Source organism: Schistocerca nitens, chromosome 5, assembly GCF_023898315.1.
Source record: "Schistocerca nitens isolate TAMUIC-IGC-003100 chromosome 5, iqSchNite1.1, whole genome shotgun sequence".
NCBI classification, from domain to species: domain Eukaryota; kingdom Metazoa; phylum Arthropoda; class Insecta; order Orthoptera; family Acrididae; genus Schistocerca; species Schistocerca nitens.
The window spans coordinates 495,455,694-495,477,970 of NC_064618.1; the positions used below are offsets into that span (position 1 = coordinate 495,455,694).

Sequence of the window (22,277 nt, forward strand, 5' to 3'; positions counted from 1 at the left end):
GACCTGATGAAACTCCTCCGATTCCCTCCTCCTCACGTACTGGTTGTTTTCCTCTGTGATGCAGAACATTGATTCATTGGTGAAAGACACCCATAAGAAAATAATATCTTTATATTACTACCACACTTCACATTACTAAAGTTTGTTAGGTATATTCATAGGCAAGTTTTGCTAGTCATTTCGATGACATCCAGAATTGTTCAAGATCATGATTTGGAAATGAGTTCATTTAATGAAATGTTTACTTATGCATAAATTTTTAGTAATTACCTTTCTCCAGTCATCAGCAGTCTAGTTCTGTATGGATTTTCCCCAGTTTAACCACTTTGGCTATTTCTGTGATGATCTTGTGCTTAGGTCATGGTCAACGGTCAACATGCTCACAGGCCTGCATTGGACACCACTCTCCTTACAGTTTTAGCTGAGACAGTCACTCCATGATTGTCCATCTGCATATAGAGAGTTGCATACTTATAGCTTGAATTTGACCATATTTTTTTCAATTTTTGCTGAATTTTAAGGCTCAGTCTTGGTTTTCTTCCACATCTGTGTCTTGCTGCCAATCAACAAAGTTTTTCAATTTTCATTTTTTTTAAATTACTCACTGTCTGTTGTGAGATCTGAGTCTGGAAGCAATTTGATGCTGTGTGTAGTGCCCTTCTGCCAAAAGTGTCCTAACAGTAGCAACTGTCATGGGTGAAATGTCTTTCTTGCTGTCGATAAATTCAAATTACCTGTCTCGAAATGAAATGAATTAAACCACCCTTTTGGCCACTGATATATTACACAGAATTAATTCCAATTGTTCACTGAAGTTGTTAATCACTGATTAAACAACTGAAGATCACTAATATTCCCAATAATCAACATAAACTTAACAAATTCTCATTAGAGAATGTATGTAGGCCTGCAAAAATATACCCGATTTTCAGCTGTCAGCATCTTCCAGTCATTTTAGTGCACCTAAACAACTCTGCATGCTCTGAAAATACTCAAACTCGGCTCCAGATACTCCACATTCACCTCCAAGTAGTTTTATCTACCCTGATTATGTGAAATACACACTACACACACTCAAATCATATGTTGATCCTACAGCTTTACCATAATAATTTGGCCAACTCTGTATATATGAGTATCATACCAAGTGTTCAAAATGTTGACCTTGTGCTATAAAGCTATCGCTATAAAGTGATCACTGAATGTTGTGATGTTTCCTAGTAGACTTCTTGTTTTAATCTTCTCCATAGACAAAATTTCAGAGGTATTAAGTCTGGTGAGCATGCAGTCCATTTAGTGTATCCCAAACAAACGACCTGCACAACTATTTATTTGTACAGAATGACCAGGGCACATCCATCATATTGGTACCAGTATGCTCAGTGAGATGTCTTCCCATACATGCAGCACCATATCTGTTAGGAACTGCAGATACTTTTAACTATTTAGAGTCCCATCAGTAAAACAGTGACCACTCATGCAATTCTTGAAAAGTCTGCACCACACATTGAGAGACCAAGATTTTTGTCTACTCACTTCTGTCAGTCAGCATAGACTTTCATTTGACCAATATTTCACTTTATGAGGATTTGTTTGCCTGCAGTTTTTGAATGATTTTCATTTGTAAACAAAATCTTGCATAGAAACGCTCCATCACTTTGCAGTTTTCATAGACATCGTTCAGAGAACTGGAACCGATTTTGAAAGCCGTTCACCACAAACTTGTTAATGTACTGAAAAGTGGAAAAGATGAAATGTTTTGGATTTTAATATTTACAGAACATCTTGTGGCTGATCCCATCTACACATTCAAACTACCGCATACTGCCATTTATATTGCGTGTTGCTGCTGCTAAAATATTTTTCGCATCTCTCGTATCAGTTGCTGTTCCTTTTCATTAGTGTATTTTATTCTTTATTTTATGAGTTTCTTGATTTTTTTTTCCCTTGAAGCACATGGAGAAACACATTCCTGAATTATGTGTTTGCTTACATTTAATGTAGAAGGGCAGACATTTGTGGGACTTTTCATGATGGCAGGATATTGCTTTGCCATGCTGTTGTCTTGTTACTACACTCCTGGAAATTGAAATAAGAACACCGTGAATTCATTGTCCCAGGAAGGGGAAACTTTATTGACACATTCCTGGGGTCAGATACATCACATGATCACACTGACAGAACCACAGGCACATAGACACAGGCAACAGAGCATGCACAATGTCGGCACTAGTACAGTGTATATCCACCTTTCGCAGCAATGCAGGCTGCTATTCTCCCATGGAGACGATCGTAGAGATGCTGGATGTAGTCCTGTGGAACGGCTTGCCATGCCATTTCCACCTGGCGCCTCAGTTGGACCAGCGTTCGTGCTGGACGTGCAGACCGCGTGAGACGACGCTTCATCCAGTCCCAAACATGCTCAATGGGGGACAGATCCGGAGATCTTGCTGGCCAGGGTAGTTGACTTACACCTTCTAGAGCACGTTGGGTGGCACGGGATACATGCGGACGTGCATTGTCCTGTTGGAACAGCAAGTTCCCTTGCCGGTCTAGGAATGGTAGAACGATGGGTTCGATGACGGTTTGGATGTACCGTGCACTATTCAGTGTCCCCTCGACGATCACCAGTGGTGTATGGCCAGTGTAGGAGATCGCTCCCCACACCATGATGCCGGGTGTTGGCCCTGTGTGCCTCGGTCGTATGCAGTCCTGATTGTGGCGCTCACCTGCACGGCGCCAAACACGCATACGACCATCATTGGCACCAAGGTAGAAGCGACTCTCATCGCTGAAGACGACACGTCTCCATTCGTCCCTCCATTCACGCCTGTCGCGACACCACTGGAGGCGGGCTGCACGATGTTGGGGCGTGAGCGGAAGACGGCCTAACGGTGTGCGGGACCGTAGCCCAGCTTCATGGAGACGGTTGCGAATGGTCCTCGCTGATACCCCAGGAGCAACAGTGTCCCTAATTTGCTGGGAAGTGGTGGTGCGGTCCCCTACGGCACTGCGTAGGATCCTACGGTCTTGGTGTGCATCCGTGCGTCGCTGCGGTCCGGTCCCAGGTCGACATGCACGTGCACCCTCCGCCGACCACTGGCGACAACATCGATGTACTGTGGAGACCTCACGCCCCACGTGTTGAGCAATTCGGCAGTACGTCCACCCGGCCTCCCGCATGCCCACTATACGCCGTCGCTCAAAGTCCGTCAACTGCACATACGGTTCACGTCCACGCTGTCGCGGCATGCTACCAGTGTTAAAGACTACGATGGAGCTCCGTATGCCACGGCAAACTGGCTGACACTGACGGCGGCGGTGCACAAATGCTGCGCAGCTAGCGCCATTCGACGGCCAACACCGCGGTTCCTAGTGTGTCCGCTGTGCCGTGCGTGTGATCATTGCTTGTACAGCCCCCTCGCAGTGTCCAGAGCAAGTATGGTGGGTCTGACACACCGGTGTCAATGTGTTCTTTTTTCCATTTCCAGGAGTGTATTTCATCAGGTACCACAGATTATGTTGTTGAAACCTCTTTATAGTCTCTTTCCAAATACACAGAAAACGTATACAATTCCATACTGAAAAAAGTCAGTTTTATAATGTGGCAGCTATCAATGTTAAAAATTGCTTCTGTACATCAGAAAATTTGCTGCATTGTCTCCCATAACTTAGTAAAAATTTTACATAAAAATTTAGTCATTCAGATTATATTTGGAGCCAATGGCATCGTCACAGTGGTAACACCAGTTCCCATCAGATCGCTGAAGTTATGCGCTGTCAGGCTTGGCTAGCAGTTTGGTGGGCGACCATTTGGGTTACCGAGTACTGTTGGCCATTGGGGGCACTCAGCCCTTGTGATGCCTATTGAGTAGCTACTTGATTGCGTATTAACAGCTCCAGTCATGAAAGCTGACAACAGCCAGGAGATCAGTGTGCTGACCTCATGCCCCTCCTTATCCACATCCTGTGACAACTACCAGTTGAGGGTAACATGGTGATCAGCCAGTACCAATGGGTCTTCCGAGGGCAATTGGGATTCAGGTTTTAGTTTTTTTAATTTTTATTTGGGGGATCTGCCTTAGCTGCTTTACCCTGTGCAGTGGTAAAGTAATCTAGAAGTACAGTAATTCCCACAATTATTAATGTCATAACTGATTGATAGAATCTTTTACAGAAGTTGCCTGTGATGGCTGCTTCTACCAGTTAGTGTATAATTTGGTTCATGCCACAGCAGTGAAGACTTCCCTTCATAATAGGATTTAGAGAACACAATGGGTGAATAAATTAATTTTCGCAATAATCATACAGCAACCTTTGTTGATATTTGTTGGGCTTTCATAAGGATCACATACTGTTACATAATCCTAATCATTTGTAAGTTGTCACATATCTAATTTGTGGTATAACTTTCATTTCAGATACACGACCTTTTTGAGACTACAATTTCTATAAATATTAGTGCAGTAAATTAGGTTCTGAAAAATGAAACGAGAGTAATGAAATAATTGTCACACATGAAAAGCAAATAACTGAACATAAAGCCATTTTAAAGAAGCATTGATAAGCATCTAGAACAAACCAGAAATTCATTTCGCATTATGAAAGCAGACGCACCCTTCCATTATGACCAGCATGCATGGTGGGTCCTCTAAAACACTCACAAAACCCAGATAAATTTTGATTGTATGAGGCACTGAAGTTAGTGTCCAGACATTCATGGATGACACAGGATCTCAAATTGATAGTAGGAAATCAAAAGCAGAGGTTTTAAAATGTCCCTTCACGAAAGGGAAATCCAGTACTACCCCAGTTTAATTCGTGCAGCACTTCAAAGATGAGTGATGTGTTGTGCCAGCAGCACAGAGAAACAGCTAAAGTCACTGAAACTGAACGAATCACGTCAGCTGAGTTAGCCCTGTAAGAAGAGTAGCAGATGTGATCCACAAAACTACTGTCGTATCTCATTCACATCCATCTGTTATAGAATCCTAGAACAGATTCTGAGTTTAAACATAGTGAGATATCGAAAACAGAATAATCTCCTCCTTGCCAACCAACACAGATTCCATAAACATCAGTCAAGTAAAATGCAAGTCGCCTTTCCTCACATTATGTCCTTGCAGCCATAGATCTAGACAGTCAAGTACGAGGGTCAGTCAAAAAGTAATGCCTCCTATTTTTTTTTCTACGTTTAATTGTCAGGAAATTTAAATGCAATTACATAGGTTGAAAACCACAACATTGAGGATCATTTTGTCATTTTTCAATGTAATCTCCGCCCATCTCTACAGTTTTGGTCCATATTTGAACAAGGGCATGTATCCCAGCACGGTAAAAATCACAGCTCTGCTTCCTAAGCCATTGACGCACGGATGTTTTGACGGCCTCCTCATCTTCAAAATGAATCCCTCGATGAGCTTCTTTTAGTGGCCCGAACAGATGGAAGTCTGATGGTGCCAGGTCAGGGCTGTATGGGGGATGAGGCAAAACTTCCCATCCAATTTTGACAATCTCGTCAGAGGTGTGACGACTGGTGTGTGGTCTTGCATTGTCATGCAAAAGAAGAACATCTGCCATTGATTTTGTTGGGCGAACTCGCTGAAGACGTGCTTTAAGTTTTTTGAGGGTTGTGACGTATTGAACAGAATTTATTGTGCATCCCTGCTCCAAAAAATCAACCAGAATCACACCCTCTGTATCCCAGAAAACTGTTGCCATAACTTTCCCTGCCGATCGCACAGTTTTGAATTTTTTCTTCCTCGGCGAGCTTGTGTGACGCCACTCCATTGACTGCCTCTTTGATTCGGGTTCAAAAAAATGCACCCATGTTTCGTCCCCGGTCACAATTTTTTTCAGAAACTCATCTCCCTCCAAACGGAAGCGCTGCAAGTGTTGGGAGGCTATTGTTTTCCTTGCCTCTTTATTCTGATCGGTTAACATTCTTGGAACCCACCGTGCACAAACTTTTGAGTACCCCAATTGTTTAATAATCGTGATCACACTGCCTTTACTAAGAGAAATAATGCGACACACTTCATCTGCAGTCACCCGACGGTCACCACGAATGATGTCATCAACTTGCTGAATGTTGTGCGGAGTCACTGCACTCACCGGCCTGCCGCTCCGCTTTTCGTCAGTCAACGGTGTTTGCCCTTCAGCTTCCTTACAACGACGAACCCATCGTCTAACAGTGCTGACATCCACTGTCACAACACCATACACCTTCTTCAGTCTTTCATGAATGCGTATGGGCGTTTCACCTTCTGCATTCAAGAATTCAATCACACAACGCTGTCTCAAACGAACATCGATGTCGGCCATCTTACAAACTTCTGCTGTGCTGCCACCTGTTGACACAGAAAGTTACTACTGCAGTGGATTGCAGAAGAAGGTTTGAGGAATGGCGCCAAATTCAAATTTTTCACTTAACTTAATTTCTTTAAGTAGAAAAAAATGGGAGGCATTACTTTTTGACCGACCCTCGTAGATAGAGCATTTCTTAACCTTCGAATTTAGGCTCATTATAGCACCAGTGCTTTGTAAGAAAAGGATAGTTTATATTAATTTGTGACTGAATTGAACATTTCTTGATAGGGAGGACACAGCATGTTATCTTGGAAATGTGTTGAGACACTTGCTGTTCATACTGTATGTTAATGACCTTGCAGACAGTATTAGTTTTTTATGCAGATGATGCATGTATCTGTAGTGAAACACTGTCTGATAAAAAGGTGCACAAATATTCAGTCAGATATTGTTAAGATGACAAAATGATGCAGAGATTGGCAACTTTTTAGTATGTTCAGAAATGTAAATTTGTGTGCTTCACAAAACAAATCAAAACATTCTATAGTATGACAATATCAATAACTCACAGTTAGAATAAGTCAGTTCATGCAGATACCTAGGTGTAAAAATTTTAGGCATATGAAATCCATTGATCACATGGGCTCAGTCACAAGTAAAGTAGGTAGCAGGCTTTGCTTCATTGGTAGAATATTAGGAAAATGCAATCATGTCACAAAAAAGATGCTTACAAAACACTGGTGCAACCCATCCTAGAATATAGCTCAAGTGCATTTACTTCACCTACTAGCAAAGATGAAAAATACTGGCAAATCTCTATTGGTGTGTGTGGCATTTCTGTTTTGTTGCCTTTCAGTGTTTTTTATCTGTGTTTTTTATCTGGAATAACTGAAAGTCTTTTGTCTTTATTTTATTTCTAGCTTTTCAGACATTACTGCTAGGAGCTTCTAAATTAATGTTGTCCCTCAATCATTATCATCATAATTTAAATGCTGTAATGTTAATTTAAAGGCTGTACTGTTATTATTGTTTGTTAATATGAAATAATGATTGTAACACTAAGCTCAGCTTAATTTTTTTAAGGTTTGTTAGATATTTCTTTATGTTCATGTATTTTTTGTTTATTTTAACAGTGGATATTAGATGCCCTGGTTTGTAATGGACTAGGCATCTATCTTGGCATAAAAACATTAAACTACTTTTCCATGAAGACATACCATTGGCGAGGTTTATGGGGCATCCCAACATACAGGTATTTAGCAGAAAAGATTTTGCATTTAAATCTTCAAGGTATAGCTTTGCAATGGAGCTATTTATTTTAATGCACAAGTGACATATGTTAGAGACACAAAGCCCCCGTTTCTGTGTATTCTTTTAAAATGCTGTATAGACTGGAGTACACCTTTCTAAAGTTTTCCTTATATCTCTTATGATTTCTTACAGCATTTATATTGTGTTCACATAGAAGGCAGTGTGTTGCAGTAGTTACATGACCACAGAGGCTACTGTCACAAAAAATAAAATCAAAATATTGTAGAGTTTGTTCTAGAACATGACAGACTTTTATGGAGTCATCTTATTATTATTTTTTGACTTTGTTTTATGAATTTTCACAAATGGTAATAAATTCTTGATAAAACCATTGCCATCAGAATAAGTGCTTGTAAGGCATTGTGTGTAAATTATTTCATAACCTATAGACACTAGTGTAAAAAAAGTTAAGTATAATGAAGCAATGAGAACGTATTTTCTGACCAAAATCGAGCAAGGTGGCAGAGTGGTTAGAACTCGCATCCGGGAGCATGATGTTTCAAACGCGCATCTGGACATCCTGATTTAGGTTTTCTGTGATTCCCCGTAATCACTTCAGGCAAATGCCAGGATGGTTCCTTTGAAAGGTCCCAGCCTATTTCCTTCCCCATCATCCCCTAATTTGAGATTGTTCTCAGTCTCTAATGACTTGGTTGTCATCGGGACATTGAACACCAATCTCCTCCTTTTCTGACCGAGGTAATGGAGTGGCTGTAGAACAAAGTAATGCTTAATAAGATGAACCTATTTGGAACATAACAGATTAAAACAAAACATTTAGTTATAACAGTTCTGCAACCAAAGTTAAACATTTTTTAAGAAAAGTAAAATGTATTCTGAGACAACATCACTTAAGTGATGTTAGCGGAAAGGTCGGGGAAGAAGGCCAGTGTTCACTCTGTCTGCTTGCCGGGGGTCTCATCCGAGATGTGGAGAAGGCCCTGCCGCCGGCGATAGAGAGCACTGGGTGCACCCGACTGCAAATTGTTGCTCATGTCGGCACCAATTACTCCTGCCGTCTGGGTTCAGAGGTCATCCTCAGTTCGTACAGGCGGTTGGCGGAATTGGTGAAGGCGGAAAGCCTCGCTCGTGGAGTGGAATCAGAGCTAACTATTTGTAGTATCGTTCCCAGAACCGATCGCGGTCCTCTGGTTTGGAGCCGAGTGGAGGGCTTAAACCAGATGCTCAGACGATTCTGCGGAGATCTGGGGTGCAAGTTTCTCGACGTCCGCTATTGGGTGGAGAAATGTAGGGTCCCCCTGAATAGGTCAGGCGTGCACTACACGCTGGAAGCGGCTACAAGGGTAGCGGAGTACGTGTGGTGTGCACATGGGGGTTTTTTAGGTTAGAGAATTCCCTCCATAGGCCCGACAAGACGCCTCCAGAGACGCGGCAAGGTAGGAGTACGCAAAATGCAACAGGGAATAACAATATTAATGTGCTAATAGTAAACTGCAGGAGCGTCTATAGAAAGGTCCCAGAACTGCTCTCCTTAATAAACGGTCACAACGCCCATATAGTACTAGGGACAGAAAGTAGGCTGAAACCAGACGTAAACAGTAATGAAATCCTAAACTCAGATTGGAATGTATACCCCAGAGACAGGCTGGACAGTGAAGGGGGAGGCGTGTTTATAGAGATTAGAAGTGCAATAGTATCGAAGGAAATTGACGGAGATCCGAAATGTGAAATGATTTGGGTGAAGGTCATGGTTAAAGCAGGCTCAGACATGGTAATTGGATGTCTCTATAGGCCCCCTGGCTCAGCAGCTGTTGTGGCTGAGCACCTGAAGGATAATTTGGAAAATATTTCGAGTAGATTTCCCCACCATGTTATAGTTCTGGGTGGAGATTTTAATTTGCCGGATATAGACTGGGAGACTCAAATGTTCATAACGGGTGGCAGGGACAAAGAATCCAGTGAAATTTTTTTAAGTGCTTTATCTGAAAACTACCTTGAGCAGTTAAACAGAGAACCGACTCGTGACGATAACATATTAGACCTTCTGGTGACAAACAGACCCGAACTATTTGAAACAGTTAACGCAGAACAGGGAATCAGCGATCATAAAGCGGTTACTGCATCAATGATTTCAGCCGTAAATAGAAATATTAAAAAAGGTAGGAAGATTTTTCTGTTTAGCAAAAGTGACAAAAAGCAGATTACAGAGTACCTGACGGCTCAACACAAAAGTTTTGTCTCAAGTACAGATAGTGTTGAGGATCAGTGGACAAAGTTCAAAACCATCGTACAATATGTGTTAGATGAGTATGTGCCAAGCAAGATCGTAAGAGATGGAAAAGAGCCACCGTGGTACAACAACTGAGTTAGAAAACTGCTGCGGAAGCAAAGGGAACTTCACAGCAAACATAAACATAGCCAAAGCCTTGCAGACAAACAAAAATTACGCGAAGCGAAATGCAGTGTGAGGAGGGCTATGCGAGAGGCGTTCAATGAATTCGAAAGTAAAGTTCTATGTACTGAATTGGCAGAAAATCCTAAGAAATTTTGGTCTTGTGTCAAAGCAGTAGGTGGATCAAAACAAAATGTCCAGACACTCTACGACCAAAATGGTACTGAAGCAGAGGATGACAGACTAAAGGCTGAAATACTAAATGTCTTTTTCCAAAGCTGTTTCACAGAGGAAGACTGCACTGTAGTTCCTTCTCTAGATTGTCGTACAGATGACAAAATGGTAGATATAGAAATAGACGACAGAGGGATAGAGAAACAATTAAAATTGCTCAAAAGAGGAAAGGCCGCTGGACCTGATGGGATACCAGTTCGATTTTACACAGAGTACGCGAAGGAACTTGCCCCCCCTTCTTGCAGCGGTGTACCATAGGTCTCTAGAAGAGCGTAGCATTCCAAAGGATTGGAAAAGGGCACAGGTCATCCCCGTTTTCAAGAAGGGACTTCGAACAGATGTGCAGAACTATAGACCTATATCTCTAATGTCGATCAGTTGTAGAATTTTGGAACACGTATTATGTTCGAGTATAATGACTTTTCTGGAGACTAGAAATCTACTCTGTAGGAATCAGCATGGGTTTCGAAAAAGACGGTCGTGTGAAACCCAGCTCGCGCTATTCGTCCACGAGACTCAGAGGGCCATAGACACGGGTTCACAGGTAGGTGCCGTGTTTCTTGACTTCCGCAAGGCGTTCAATACAGTTCCCCACAGTCGTTTAATGAACAAAGTAAGAGCATATGGACTATCAGACCAATTGTGTGATTGGATTGAAGAGTTCCTAGATAACAGAATGCAGCATGTCATTCTCAATGGAGGGAAGTCTTCCAAAGTGAGAGTGATTTCAGGTGTGCCACAGGGGAGTGTCATAGGACCGTTGCTATTTACAATATACATAAATGACCTTGTGGATGACATCAGAAGTTCACTGAGGCTTTTTGCAGATGATGCTGTGTTGTGTCGAGAGGTTGTAACAATGGAAAATTGTACTGAAATACAGGAGGCTCTGCAGCGAATTGACGCATGGTGCAGGGAATGGCAATTGAATCTCAATGTAAACAAGTGTAATGTGCTGCAAATACATAGAAAGATAGATCCCTTATCATTTAGCTACAAAATAGCAGGTCAGCAACTGGACGCAGTTAATTCCATAAATTATCTGGGAGTACGCATTAGGAGTGATTTAAAATGGAATGATCATCGGTAATGCAGATGCCAGACTGAGATTCATTGGAAGAATCGTAAGGAAATGCAATCCGAAAACAAAGGAAGTAGGTTACAGTACGCTTGTTCGCCCACTGCTTGAATACTGCTCAGCAGTGTGGGATCCGTACCAGATAGGGTTGATAGAAGAGATAGAGAAGATCCAACGGAGAGCAGCGCGCTTCGTTACAGGATCATTTAGTAATCGCGAAAGCGTTACGGAGATGATAGATAAACTCCAGTGGATGACTCTGCAGGGGAGACGCTCAGTAGCTCGGTACGGGCTTTTGTTAAAGTTTCGAGAACATACCTTCACCGAAGAGTCAAGCAGTATATTGCTCCCTCCTACGTATATCTTGCGAAGAGACCATGAGGATAAAATCAGAGAGATTAGAGCCCACACAGAAGCATACCGACAATCCTTCTTTCCACGAACAATACGAGACTGGAATAGAAGGGAGAACCGATAGAGGTACTCAGGGTACCCTCCGCCGCACACCGTCAGGCGGCTTGCGGTGTATGGATGTAGATGTAGATGTATATGTAGATGTAAGTTGTTATTCTGTACCTCATGATGAATTAATCACTTGTCTTTGACCTCTCTATTCCCAATGACTCATCATTACTAGTTGCATGGAATATACATCTTAGTTTTCATTTAATTTTTGACCCTGTGTCATATTGCCACCTTTATATTTTATTCTTTGTTTTTGCTGTTTCTTGCATTTCTTCTTGTGAAGAAATTTTAAAAACTTTGGATTTTCAGACCAGCCCTGTTCCATGTGTCTTATTTATCTGCTTCCTCCTTGAATGGTAATTATGACTTTTCGACCGCCAGAAAATGAAAATAAACTGAGAAATTTAATTTTATCCAGCTTCCATCATCAAGAGCTCTGTAGATCGCAATGTTAGTCTGTTTTCAATTCGTGTTGTTCATTGTTGTTTTGTCCTTATTTCGTGCAGACAGTTAGTCAGCATATGCCATAACCTTACTTTGTATTGCTTGACAAGGCTAAGTGATTATCTGGCTGTTGCATGAATTGACTTGGTCTTCTGATGAGGTACAGTCACGTTCCAGTTCAAAGTAGTGCACACTGTTACCTTACAGGGTGGGCATCTAAAGTAACTGCAGAAAATATCTTCTTAGAAGACTGTAACAACTTGCAGCTAATGTAATTAATTTTATCGACAATGAGAATGAGAAAGATGTGATTATATGAGGGTAAAAGTTCTTGGAATTGAATAGAAAAAATACTTACATCACTGAAACTTTTTTTTATTTTTCAGTGTAGTCTCCTTGTAGGTTAATACACTTCATCCATTGATGTTCCAGTACCTTGATCCCATCTCGAAAATGAGTTTCCTCCAGGCCTGCAAAATAGTTGTTAACTCTGGCTATCAATTCTTCTTATGATGCCAGTGAAGTATTGTGAGCAGCAAAGAAGAGCTGTACTGTATGTCCCATTTCTGTTCTTGTTCTAAATGGGCACTTCATTCAGTGGCATGTACAGATGTGTAGTGTGTGACAGTATGCCACTTGAAAGACTAATTGAGTGTGTACTGTTACTGCCCCCTCTCCCTGCTTATTGGGTGTAAACATGACAATGCTGCCACTGTGGCCATTTTACCAGTTCACTTTGCCTGATAATACATAATTTATAGTGTGCCCATGCTTCAGGCAGCGTTCAATGATTATCAGCATGCAGCAGCAGCGTGTACTGTTTGTGTTTCATGCACCAGAATTCATCAGTTCCAATAGGCTGTGTAATGTAAGATGTGACACTCTGGTAAGAAATAAATGAGTGTGGGTATTTATATGCTGCTCAGTGTTAGATTGGAAGAGGCTTGTGCTAATTAGTAAGGCACAATTTTATTAGTGAATGAACAAACCATATAAAATTATTGAAGAACTTTGTAGAAAAGGGTATGAAGAAATTGAAAATGAAATAGTTGTAGGGAGAACAACACTACATATGAGAAAATAATAAACAACTTTTTAATTTGATATGAGAACTATTTAATTTGCATGAGATTTGTCAGAAAAAGACAAACTGGCATGTACAAATTTTATCTTACAGATTTTTAAGCATGATCCCTTTAAAATGATGCCCTTATCTGGTGACATACAGTTCGTGGCACTTGTTCTTGTTTGAATGCTGCTTGTTATGCATTATTTGAGATGACACAATGCCCTCTTCAGATGTTAATAGATGTTATATATGCTTCAAAAATAATGTTCATTAAATGTGACTTTGAGTTTTGAGTACAGAAATAAGTTCATGTCTGGTGGTCTTACGTCCAGAGACTGGTTTGATTCAGCTCTCGGTGTTACTCTATCCTGTGCAGGCTTCTTCATCTCCAAGTAACTACTGCACCCTACATCCTTTTGAATCTGTTTAGTGTATTCATCTCTTGGCCTTCCTCTACAATTTTTACCCTCCACGCTGTGCTCCAATACCAAATTGGTGACCCCTCGATGCCTCAGAACAAGTCCTACCGACCGATCCCTTCTCCTAGTCAAGTTGTGCCACAAATTCCTGTTGTCCTCAATTCTATTCAGTACCACGTCATTAGTTACATGATCTGTCCATCTAATCTTCAGCATTCTTCTGCAGCACCACATTTCGAAGGCTTCTATTCTCTTCTTGTCTAATCTATTTAACATCCATGTTTCACTTCCGTACATGGGTACACACCATACAAAAACTTCCAGAAAAGACTTCTTGACACTTAAATCTATACTCAAAGTTAACAAATTTCTCTTCCTCAGAAATGCTTTTCTTGCCATTGCCAGTCTACATTTTATATCCTCTCTACTTTGACCATCGTCATTTATTTTGCTCTCCGAATAGCAAAACTTATCTACTACTTTTAAGTGTCTCATTTCCTAATCTGATTCCCTCAGCATCACATTCCATTATCCTCGTTTTGCTTTTGTTTATGTTCGTTGTATATCCCCCTTTCAAGACACCGTCCATTCTGTTCAACTGCACTTCCAGGTCCTTAGCCGTCTCTGACAGAATTACAGTGTCATCGGCAAACCTCAAAGTTCTTATTTCTTTTCTATGGATTTTAAGTCGTGCTCCAAATTAGTCTTTTGTTTCCCTTACTGCTTGCTCAATATACAGATTGAATAACATCAGGGATAGGCTACAACCCTGTCTCACTCCCTTCCCAACCACTGCTTCCCTTTCATGCCCCCGACTCTTACAACTGCCATCTGGTTTCTGCACAAATTGTAAATAGCCTTTCGGTCTCTGTATTTTACCCCTGTCACTTTCAGAATTTGAAAGAGAGTATTCCAATCAATATTGTCAAAAGCTTTCTCTAAGTCTACAAATGCTAGAAATTTAGGTTTGCCTTTCCTTAATCTTTCTTCTAAGATAAGTCGTAGGGTCAGTATTGCCTCTCATGTTCCAACATTTCTACGGAATCCAAACTGATCTTCCCCGAGGTCGGCTTCTATAAGTTTTTCCATTCGTCTGTAAAGAATTCGCGTTAGTATTTTGCAGCTGTGACTTATTGAACTGATAGTTTAGTAATTTTCACATCTGTCAACACCTGCTTTCTTTGGGATGGGAATTATTATATTCTTCTTGAAGTCTGTGGGTATTTCACTTGTCTCATACATCTTGCACACCAGATGGTAGAGTTTTGTTTCGACTTAGGTCTTTCAGTGCTCTGTCAAATTCTTCACCCAGTATCATATCTCCCATTTCATCTTCACTTACATCCTCTTCCATTTCTATAATATTGCCCTCAAATATATCGCCCTTGTATAGACGCTCTTTATACTCCTTCCATCTTTCTGCTTCCCCTTCTTTGCTTAGCACTGGCCTTCCTTCTGAGCTCCTGACATTCATAAAAGTGGTTCTCTTTTCTCCAAAGGTCTCTTTAATTTTCCTTTAGGCAGTATCTATCTTTCCCCTCGTGATATGTGCTTCTACATTCTTACATTTGTCCTCTAGCCATCTGTGCTTAACAATTTTGAACTTCGTGTCAATCTCATTTTTGAGACATTCGTATTCCATTCTGCCTGCTTCATTTACTGCATTTTGACATTTTCTCCATTCAGCAATTAAATTCAATATCTCTTCTGTTACCCAAGGATTTCTATTAGCCCTCATCTTTTTACGTACTTGAGCCTATGCTGCTTTCACTATTTCATCTCCCAAAGCTACCCATTCTTCTTCTACTGTATTTCTTTCCCCCATTCTTGTCAGTCATTCCTTAATGCTCTCTCTGAAACTCTCTACAACCTCTGGTTCTTTCAGTTTATTCAGGTCCCATCTCCATAGAGTTCCACCTTTTTGCAATTTCTTCAGTTTTAATATACAGTTCATAACCAATAAATTGTGGTCAGAGTCCACTTCCGCCTCTTGAAATGTCTTACAATTCAAAACCTGGTTCCTAAGTCTCTGTCTTTGACCGTTATATAATCTATCTGAAATCTTTCAGTGTCTCCAGGCCTCTTCCAAGTATGCAACCATCTTTCATGATTCTTAAACCAAGTTTTAGCTGTGACTAAGTTATGCTCTGTGCAAAATTCTACCAGGCAGCTTCCTCTTTCAATCCTTACCGCCATTCCATGTTCACCTATTACGTTTCCTTCTCTTGCTTTTCCTACTATTGAATTCCAGTCCTCCATGGCTACTAAATTTTCATCTCCCTTTACTTTCTGAATAATTTCTTTTATCTCATCATACATTTCCTCAATCTCCTCCTCACCTGCGGAACTCGTTGGCATATAAACTTGTACTATTGTGGTGGGTGTGGGCTTTGTGTCTATCTTGCCTACAATCATTAGGTTACCAGCTTATCCGTGTTCCTATTTATTCATTATTAATCGTACTCCTGCAGTACCCCTATTTGAATTAGTATTTATAACAATGTATTCACCTGACCAGAAAACCTTATCCTCTTGCCACCAAAGTTCACTAATTTTCATGACTGATTTCACAGGTATCCCTGCCTTTGATGGGATAGGTGATGTTAGTGCCTGGACTGCAGTAGGTGGTGATGGGAGGATGTATGGGACAGGTCTTGCATCTAGGTCTATTACGGGGGTATGAGCCATGAGTTAAGGATGGGGAGCAGGGGTTATGTAAGGATGGACGAGTATATTGTGTAGGTTCGGTGGACAGCAGAATACCACTGTGGGAGGGGTGGGAAGGATAGTGGGCAAGACATTATTCATTTCAGGGCATGACGAGAGATAATTGAAACTCTGGTGGAGAATGTAATTCAGTTGCTCCAGTCCTGGGTGGTATGGAGTTACAAGGGGAATGCTCCTCTCTGTCCGGACGGTAGGACTTCGGGGGGAGGGGGGGTTAGTGGGAGACTTTAAAGATAAGGCATGGGACATTTGTTTTTGTAGGTTGGGATGATAATTACAATCAGTGAAGGCTTCAGTGAGACCCTCGGTATATTTTTTCCATGGCTTTAATACACTACTTGCGGAATTTTGATTCCTTTATTTTTTACCTTGGCTTCCCACCTATAATTCCAAAACATCTTTTTCTTCAAATCTCATAGATGTATGCTACTAAAGTTAACTTCATGCAGATATTTCTTGGATTGTGCAGCAGTTTGAACAAATATTCTTTAATGTCCTGTGTTTTACATAATGGTAATTTCTGTGTGGCCTAACATATGGCTCTGTTATACTTAATTTACTTGACTCCTTTGTATTACTTTAAGCTCTCTTACTTTGTATTTTGTTTTTATAATTAAGTGTTGCTTAATTCAATTACTTCTATTACAATGTCTCAAATGGGCACATTTCACTGTCAACACCAGATAGGCAGTGCAAATTGTATTGTTGTTGTGACAGCACTGTAAGCCATTGGGCTGATCAGTCTGATGTTCCTAGCAAGGCATATATGCCAAAGACTTGAACGCGTTTAGTTTTAATTTTTGATTCTAGCATATGCGCTCAAAACTTTGGCCACTGCTTTCACGTGATGTAATTTTATGTAAGTAACTTTTGTATGGCATGAAAATTGTCGTCTTGGTTAATACGAGGTATGTCCGCAAAGTAAGTTCCATTTGGTTATATAAAACAAACGTGTACAGATACAGAAAAAATATTTATTGTACAAAAATCTACAACTGTTAAACTGCTTTTCACAAAGCTTCTGAAATTTTGTAGGCACTTGTCATAGTGTGGCACAAGTTTTTGTATGCCTTCCTCATAGAAGGTTGCCACCTGTGTATTCAACAATGTGGTAACAAGTTCTTTCAGCTCTTCATCATCATTGAAATGTTGACCACCAAGGACAGATTTTATGTGAGAAGGAAAGTTGCTACTCACCATATAGGGGAGATGCTGAGTCGCGATAGGCACAATAAAAAGATTCACACAATCATAGCTTTTGTCACATTCCATCCTGGATTTTCCATTGTTTGAAGGACAGATTTTAGGTGTAAGAAGAGATGAAAGTTGCTAGGAGCAAGGTCCGGGCTGTATGGAGGATGATCAAATGTGTCCCAGTTCATCAGTAATCACAGATGGGCATCCACTTTGTTCTTCATCATGCACTTGATCATGTCCTTCATTGAACAGTCTCATTTTGTCTGTAATCCTCGCAGATTTGCCAGTGAATTTCCTTTGGTTTAACTTTCTTTGCATTTAGAAAATGAAACACAGATCTGATTTCACACGTGGCGGCATTTTCAATTACGGCTGACATTATAAAGAAGCACTACAAAGCACATGTCAGCAGCAGCGATCTGAAAATGGCATACATGTCTTCTCCTTGAGTCAGAGTAACTGCTGCACATGCTCGTAACTGCGATCGTAGCACTTCCGCAGAAAGAAATAGAAACAGAACTTACTTTGTGGATGACCCTAGTAATAGTGTCAAACTTAATTTTCTATTCATTATATTATAAGGTTTCTTAAAATTTCATTCTGATGAAGACATCCTTTGAGGTGTCGAAACCTAGGTCATTGTACCAGACAGTAATTTGTAACCAGTTGGCTGTGTGATTCCTATGCTGAAACTTACCACTTTGAGGACCAGCTACTAAGAAAAATTTTGGGCCCAGAAGCCTAGTCATTTATGCCATTATTTAAACTTTTACTGGCACATTTGTATTTGACATGTTGCAAAGGATAATACATGCTAAAAAAGACGAATAATATATGTGAAAGATTAGTTTTCCTTGTAGTTATACTGTGTTGTTGTTGTGGTCTTCAGTCCAAAGACCGGTTTGATGCAGCTATCCATGCTAGTCTCAAAGTAACTAACTGCAACCTACATCCACCTGAATCTGCTTAATCTATTCATCTCTTGATCTACCTCTACAGTTTTTACCCCCCACACATCCCTCCAGTACTAAATTAGTGATCTCTTGAGGCCTCAGAATGTGTCCTACCAACCGATCCCTTCTTCTGGTCAGGTAGTGCTACAAATTTCTTCTCCCCCCAGTTCTAGTCAGTACCTCCTCATTAGTTATATGATCTACCCATCTGATCTTCAACATTCTTCTGTAGCACCACATTTCAAATGCTTATTTTTTCTTCTTGTCTAAACTTTTTTTGTCCATGTTTCACTTCCATACATGGCTACACACCATACAATCACTTTCAGAAATGACTTACTGACACTTAAATCTATACTTGATGTTAACAAATTTCTCTTGTTGAGAAGCACTTTTCTTCCCATTGCCAATCTATATTTTACACCCTCCCTAATTCAACCACCATCAGTTATTTTGCTTCCCAAATAGCAAAACTCGTCTACTACTTCAAATGTCTCATTTCCTAATCTAATTCCCCGAGCATCACCTGATTTAATTTGACTAAATTCCATTATCCACGTTCTGCTCTTGTTGATGTTCATCTTATCTCCTTCTTTCAAGACACTGTCCAATCTGTTCAACTGCTCTTCCATGTTGTTTACTTTCTCTGACAGAAGTACAATGTTATCTGCAAACCTCAAGTTCTTTTTATTTTTTCTCCCTGAGCTTTTATTCCTACTCCAAATTTTTCTTTTGTTTCCTTTACTGCTTGCTCAATATCCAGATTGAATGAAATTGGGGACGACTCTTATAACTGTCATCTGGTTTTTGTACAAATTGCAAACAGCCTTTCTCTCCCTGTATTTTACCTCTGCCACCTTCAGAATTTGAAAGAGAGTATTCCAGTCAACATTGCCAAAAGCCTTCTCTAAGTCTACAAAGGCTATAAATGCAAGTTCACCTTCCTTAACCTATGTTCTGTGAGAAGTCATAGGGTCAGCATTGCCTTGTGTGTATCTATATTTCTCCGGAAACCAAACTGATTTTCCCCGAGGTTGGCTTCTACCAACTTTTCCATTCTTCTGTAAAGGATTCATGTTAGTATTTTTCAACCGTGACTTATTAAACTGATAGTTTGGTAATTTTTACACCTGTCAATACCTGCTTTCTTTGGGATTGGAATAATTATATTCTTCTTGAAGTCTGAGGGTATTTTGCCTGTCTCATATGTCTTGCTCATCAGATGATAGAGTTTCGTCAGGGCTGGATCTCCCATGGCTGTCAGTATTTCTAATGGAATGTTGTCAACTCCTGGGACCTTGTTTCAACTTAAGTCTTCCAGTGCTTTGTCAAATGCTTCACACAGTATCATATCTCCCTTCTAATCTTCATCTAAGTCATCTTCTACTTCCATAATATTGCCCTCAAGTACATCTCCCTTGTATAGACTCTGTATGTACTCCTTCCACCTTTAGACCTTCCCTTCTTTGCTTAGGCCTGCTTTACCATCTTAGGTCTGGGTATTAATATAAGTGGTTCTCTTTTCTCCAAAAGTCTCGTTAATTTTCCTGTAGGCAGCATCTATCTTACGCCTAGTGATACATGCTTCTACATCCTTACATTTGTCCTCTAGCCATTCCTGCTTAAGCATTTTGCACTTCCTGTTGGTCTCATTTTTTAGACATGTGTAGTGCCTTTCGCCTGCTTCATTTATTGCATTTCTATATTTTATACTTTTATCGATTAAATTCAATATCTCGTGTTACCTGATAATTTCTACTAGCCCTCATCTTTTTGTACACTTGATCCTCTGCTGCCTTCATTATTTTATCTCTCAAAACTACCCATTCTTCTTCTACTGTATTCCTTTCCCCTGTTCTAGTCAATCGTTCCCTAATGCTCTTTCTGAAACACTCTACAACCTGTGGTTCTTTCAGTCTGTCCAGCTCCGATCACCTTCAATTCCTTCATTTTTCAGTTTCTCCAGTTTTAATCTGCAGTTCATAACCAATAAATTGTGGTCAGAGTCCACGTCTGCTCCTGGACAATTTAAAACCTGGTTCTGAAATCTGTCTTGCCATTATACAATCTTTCTGATACCTTCTGGTCTCTCAGGTTTCTTCCATGTTTACAACCTTCTTTCAAGATTCCTAAACCAAGTATTAGCTGTGACTAAATTATGCTATATGCAAAATTCTGCCGTTCCTTTCCCCTGTCCATATTCACCTACTACATTTCCTTCTCTTCCTTTTCCTGCTATCGAATTTTGGTACCCATGACTATCAAATTTACATCTCCCTTAACTATCTGAACAATTTCTTTTATCTCATCATACATTTCCTCAATGTCCTCCTCACCTGTGGAACTATTTGGCATATAAACTTGTACTGTTGTGGTGGGTGTGGGCTTCGTATCTATCTTGGCTACAATCATTCACTTACTATGCTGACCATAATAGCTTATCTGCGTTCCTATTTTTTATTCATTATTAAACCTACTCCTGCATTACCCCTATTTGATTTAGTATTTATAACCCTGTATTCACTTGATCAGATGTCCTGGTCCTCATGCCACTGAACTTCACTCATTCCCACTGTATCTAGCTGTAACCTATCCATTTCCCTTTTTAAATTTTCTGGCCTATTGCCTGATTAAGGGATCTGACATTCCACGCTCCTATCCGTAGAAAGCCAGTTTTGTTTCTCCTAATATGAACATCCTCCTTAGTAGTCCCCACCCAGAGCTCCAAATGGGGGACTATTTTACCTCCGGAATACTTTATCCAAGAGGATGCCATCATCATTTAACCACACAGTAGAGCGGCATGCCCTTGGAAAAAATTATGACTGTAGTTTCCCCTTGCATTAAGCATAGCAAGGCCATTTTGGTTGATGTTACAAGAGCATATCACTCAATCATCTAGATTGTTGCCCCTGCAACTATTGAAAAGGCTGCTGCCCCTCTTCAGGAGCCACACGTTTCTCTGGCTCTCAAGAGGTACCCCTCTATTGTGGTTGCATCTATGTCACTGCTATCTTCTGCATCGCTGAGACAACCAAGCTTCCTCACCAATGGCAAGATCCTTGGTTCTTGGAGGGGGGGGGGGAGGTAGGTAGGTGGGGGGCACCTATACTGTATGTATATTAATAATACATGTGTATTAATTTAAACTATTAACTTTTCCTATTTGTGTGTTCACGCTACTTAATATTGATGTTGCTGTTGGCTGACTACATCACATGTCCTACACTCTGAATCTCTGCTGTCATTGGCTTGTGGGATCACGTGATGTGAGCTATGATTGTTTGACAAAGGCACATCGTGTAACACAATCTCGATTTCAGTGCTTTGGAAACTACAGTGCTGTGTTGCATGGAATTCATATTTATACTTTCATCATGCATAAGATCTTTTCACAATGCATAGTTTTATGCTGGGCTTTATTTCCTGTAGTATCGGGAATCTCTATGCCAGTGCATAAAACATTTGTTGTTCAGAGGACTGATAAGTTTTGCAGCTCTGAGCTAAAGTATATTGTCAACTAACACAGGAAAAATGCACTTTCACCCGAGAAAAGTGTCTTTTCACCCAGGAAAAAGTGTATTTTTAACCAGGAAATCTGGGAAAGAGCAGAGAATCCTTTTCTCTTGGTACGTATGCACCCTGCTTGAGCAGCTGGTATTTGGGATATCGTCTTCCTCTGTGGCCATGGTATTAAATTACATCTTTCAAGACAGGG

General features: G+C 40.5%; 1 protein-coding gene across 2 annotated transcripts in view; it reads left to right on the forward strand.

The window, feature by feature from the left end:
- Positions 1–22,277, forward strand: part of LOC126259820 (phosphatidylserine synthase 2-like) — a 210,327-nt gene that overhangs the window by 56,516 nt on the left and 131,534 nt on the right. For both annotated transcript variants that reach the window (XR_007546563.1, XM_049956861.1), the window contains exon 6: positions 7,443–7,561. Coding sequence is in view for 1 of the 2 variants with exons in the window: in XM_049956861.1 (XP_049812818.1) it covers positions 7,443–7,561 (119 nt within the window). In the remaining variant the exon portion in view is untranslated. The remainder of the gene's footprint in view (positions 1–7,442; positions 7,562–22,277) is intronic.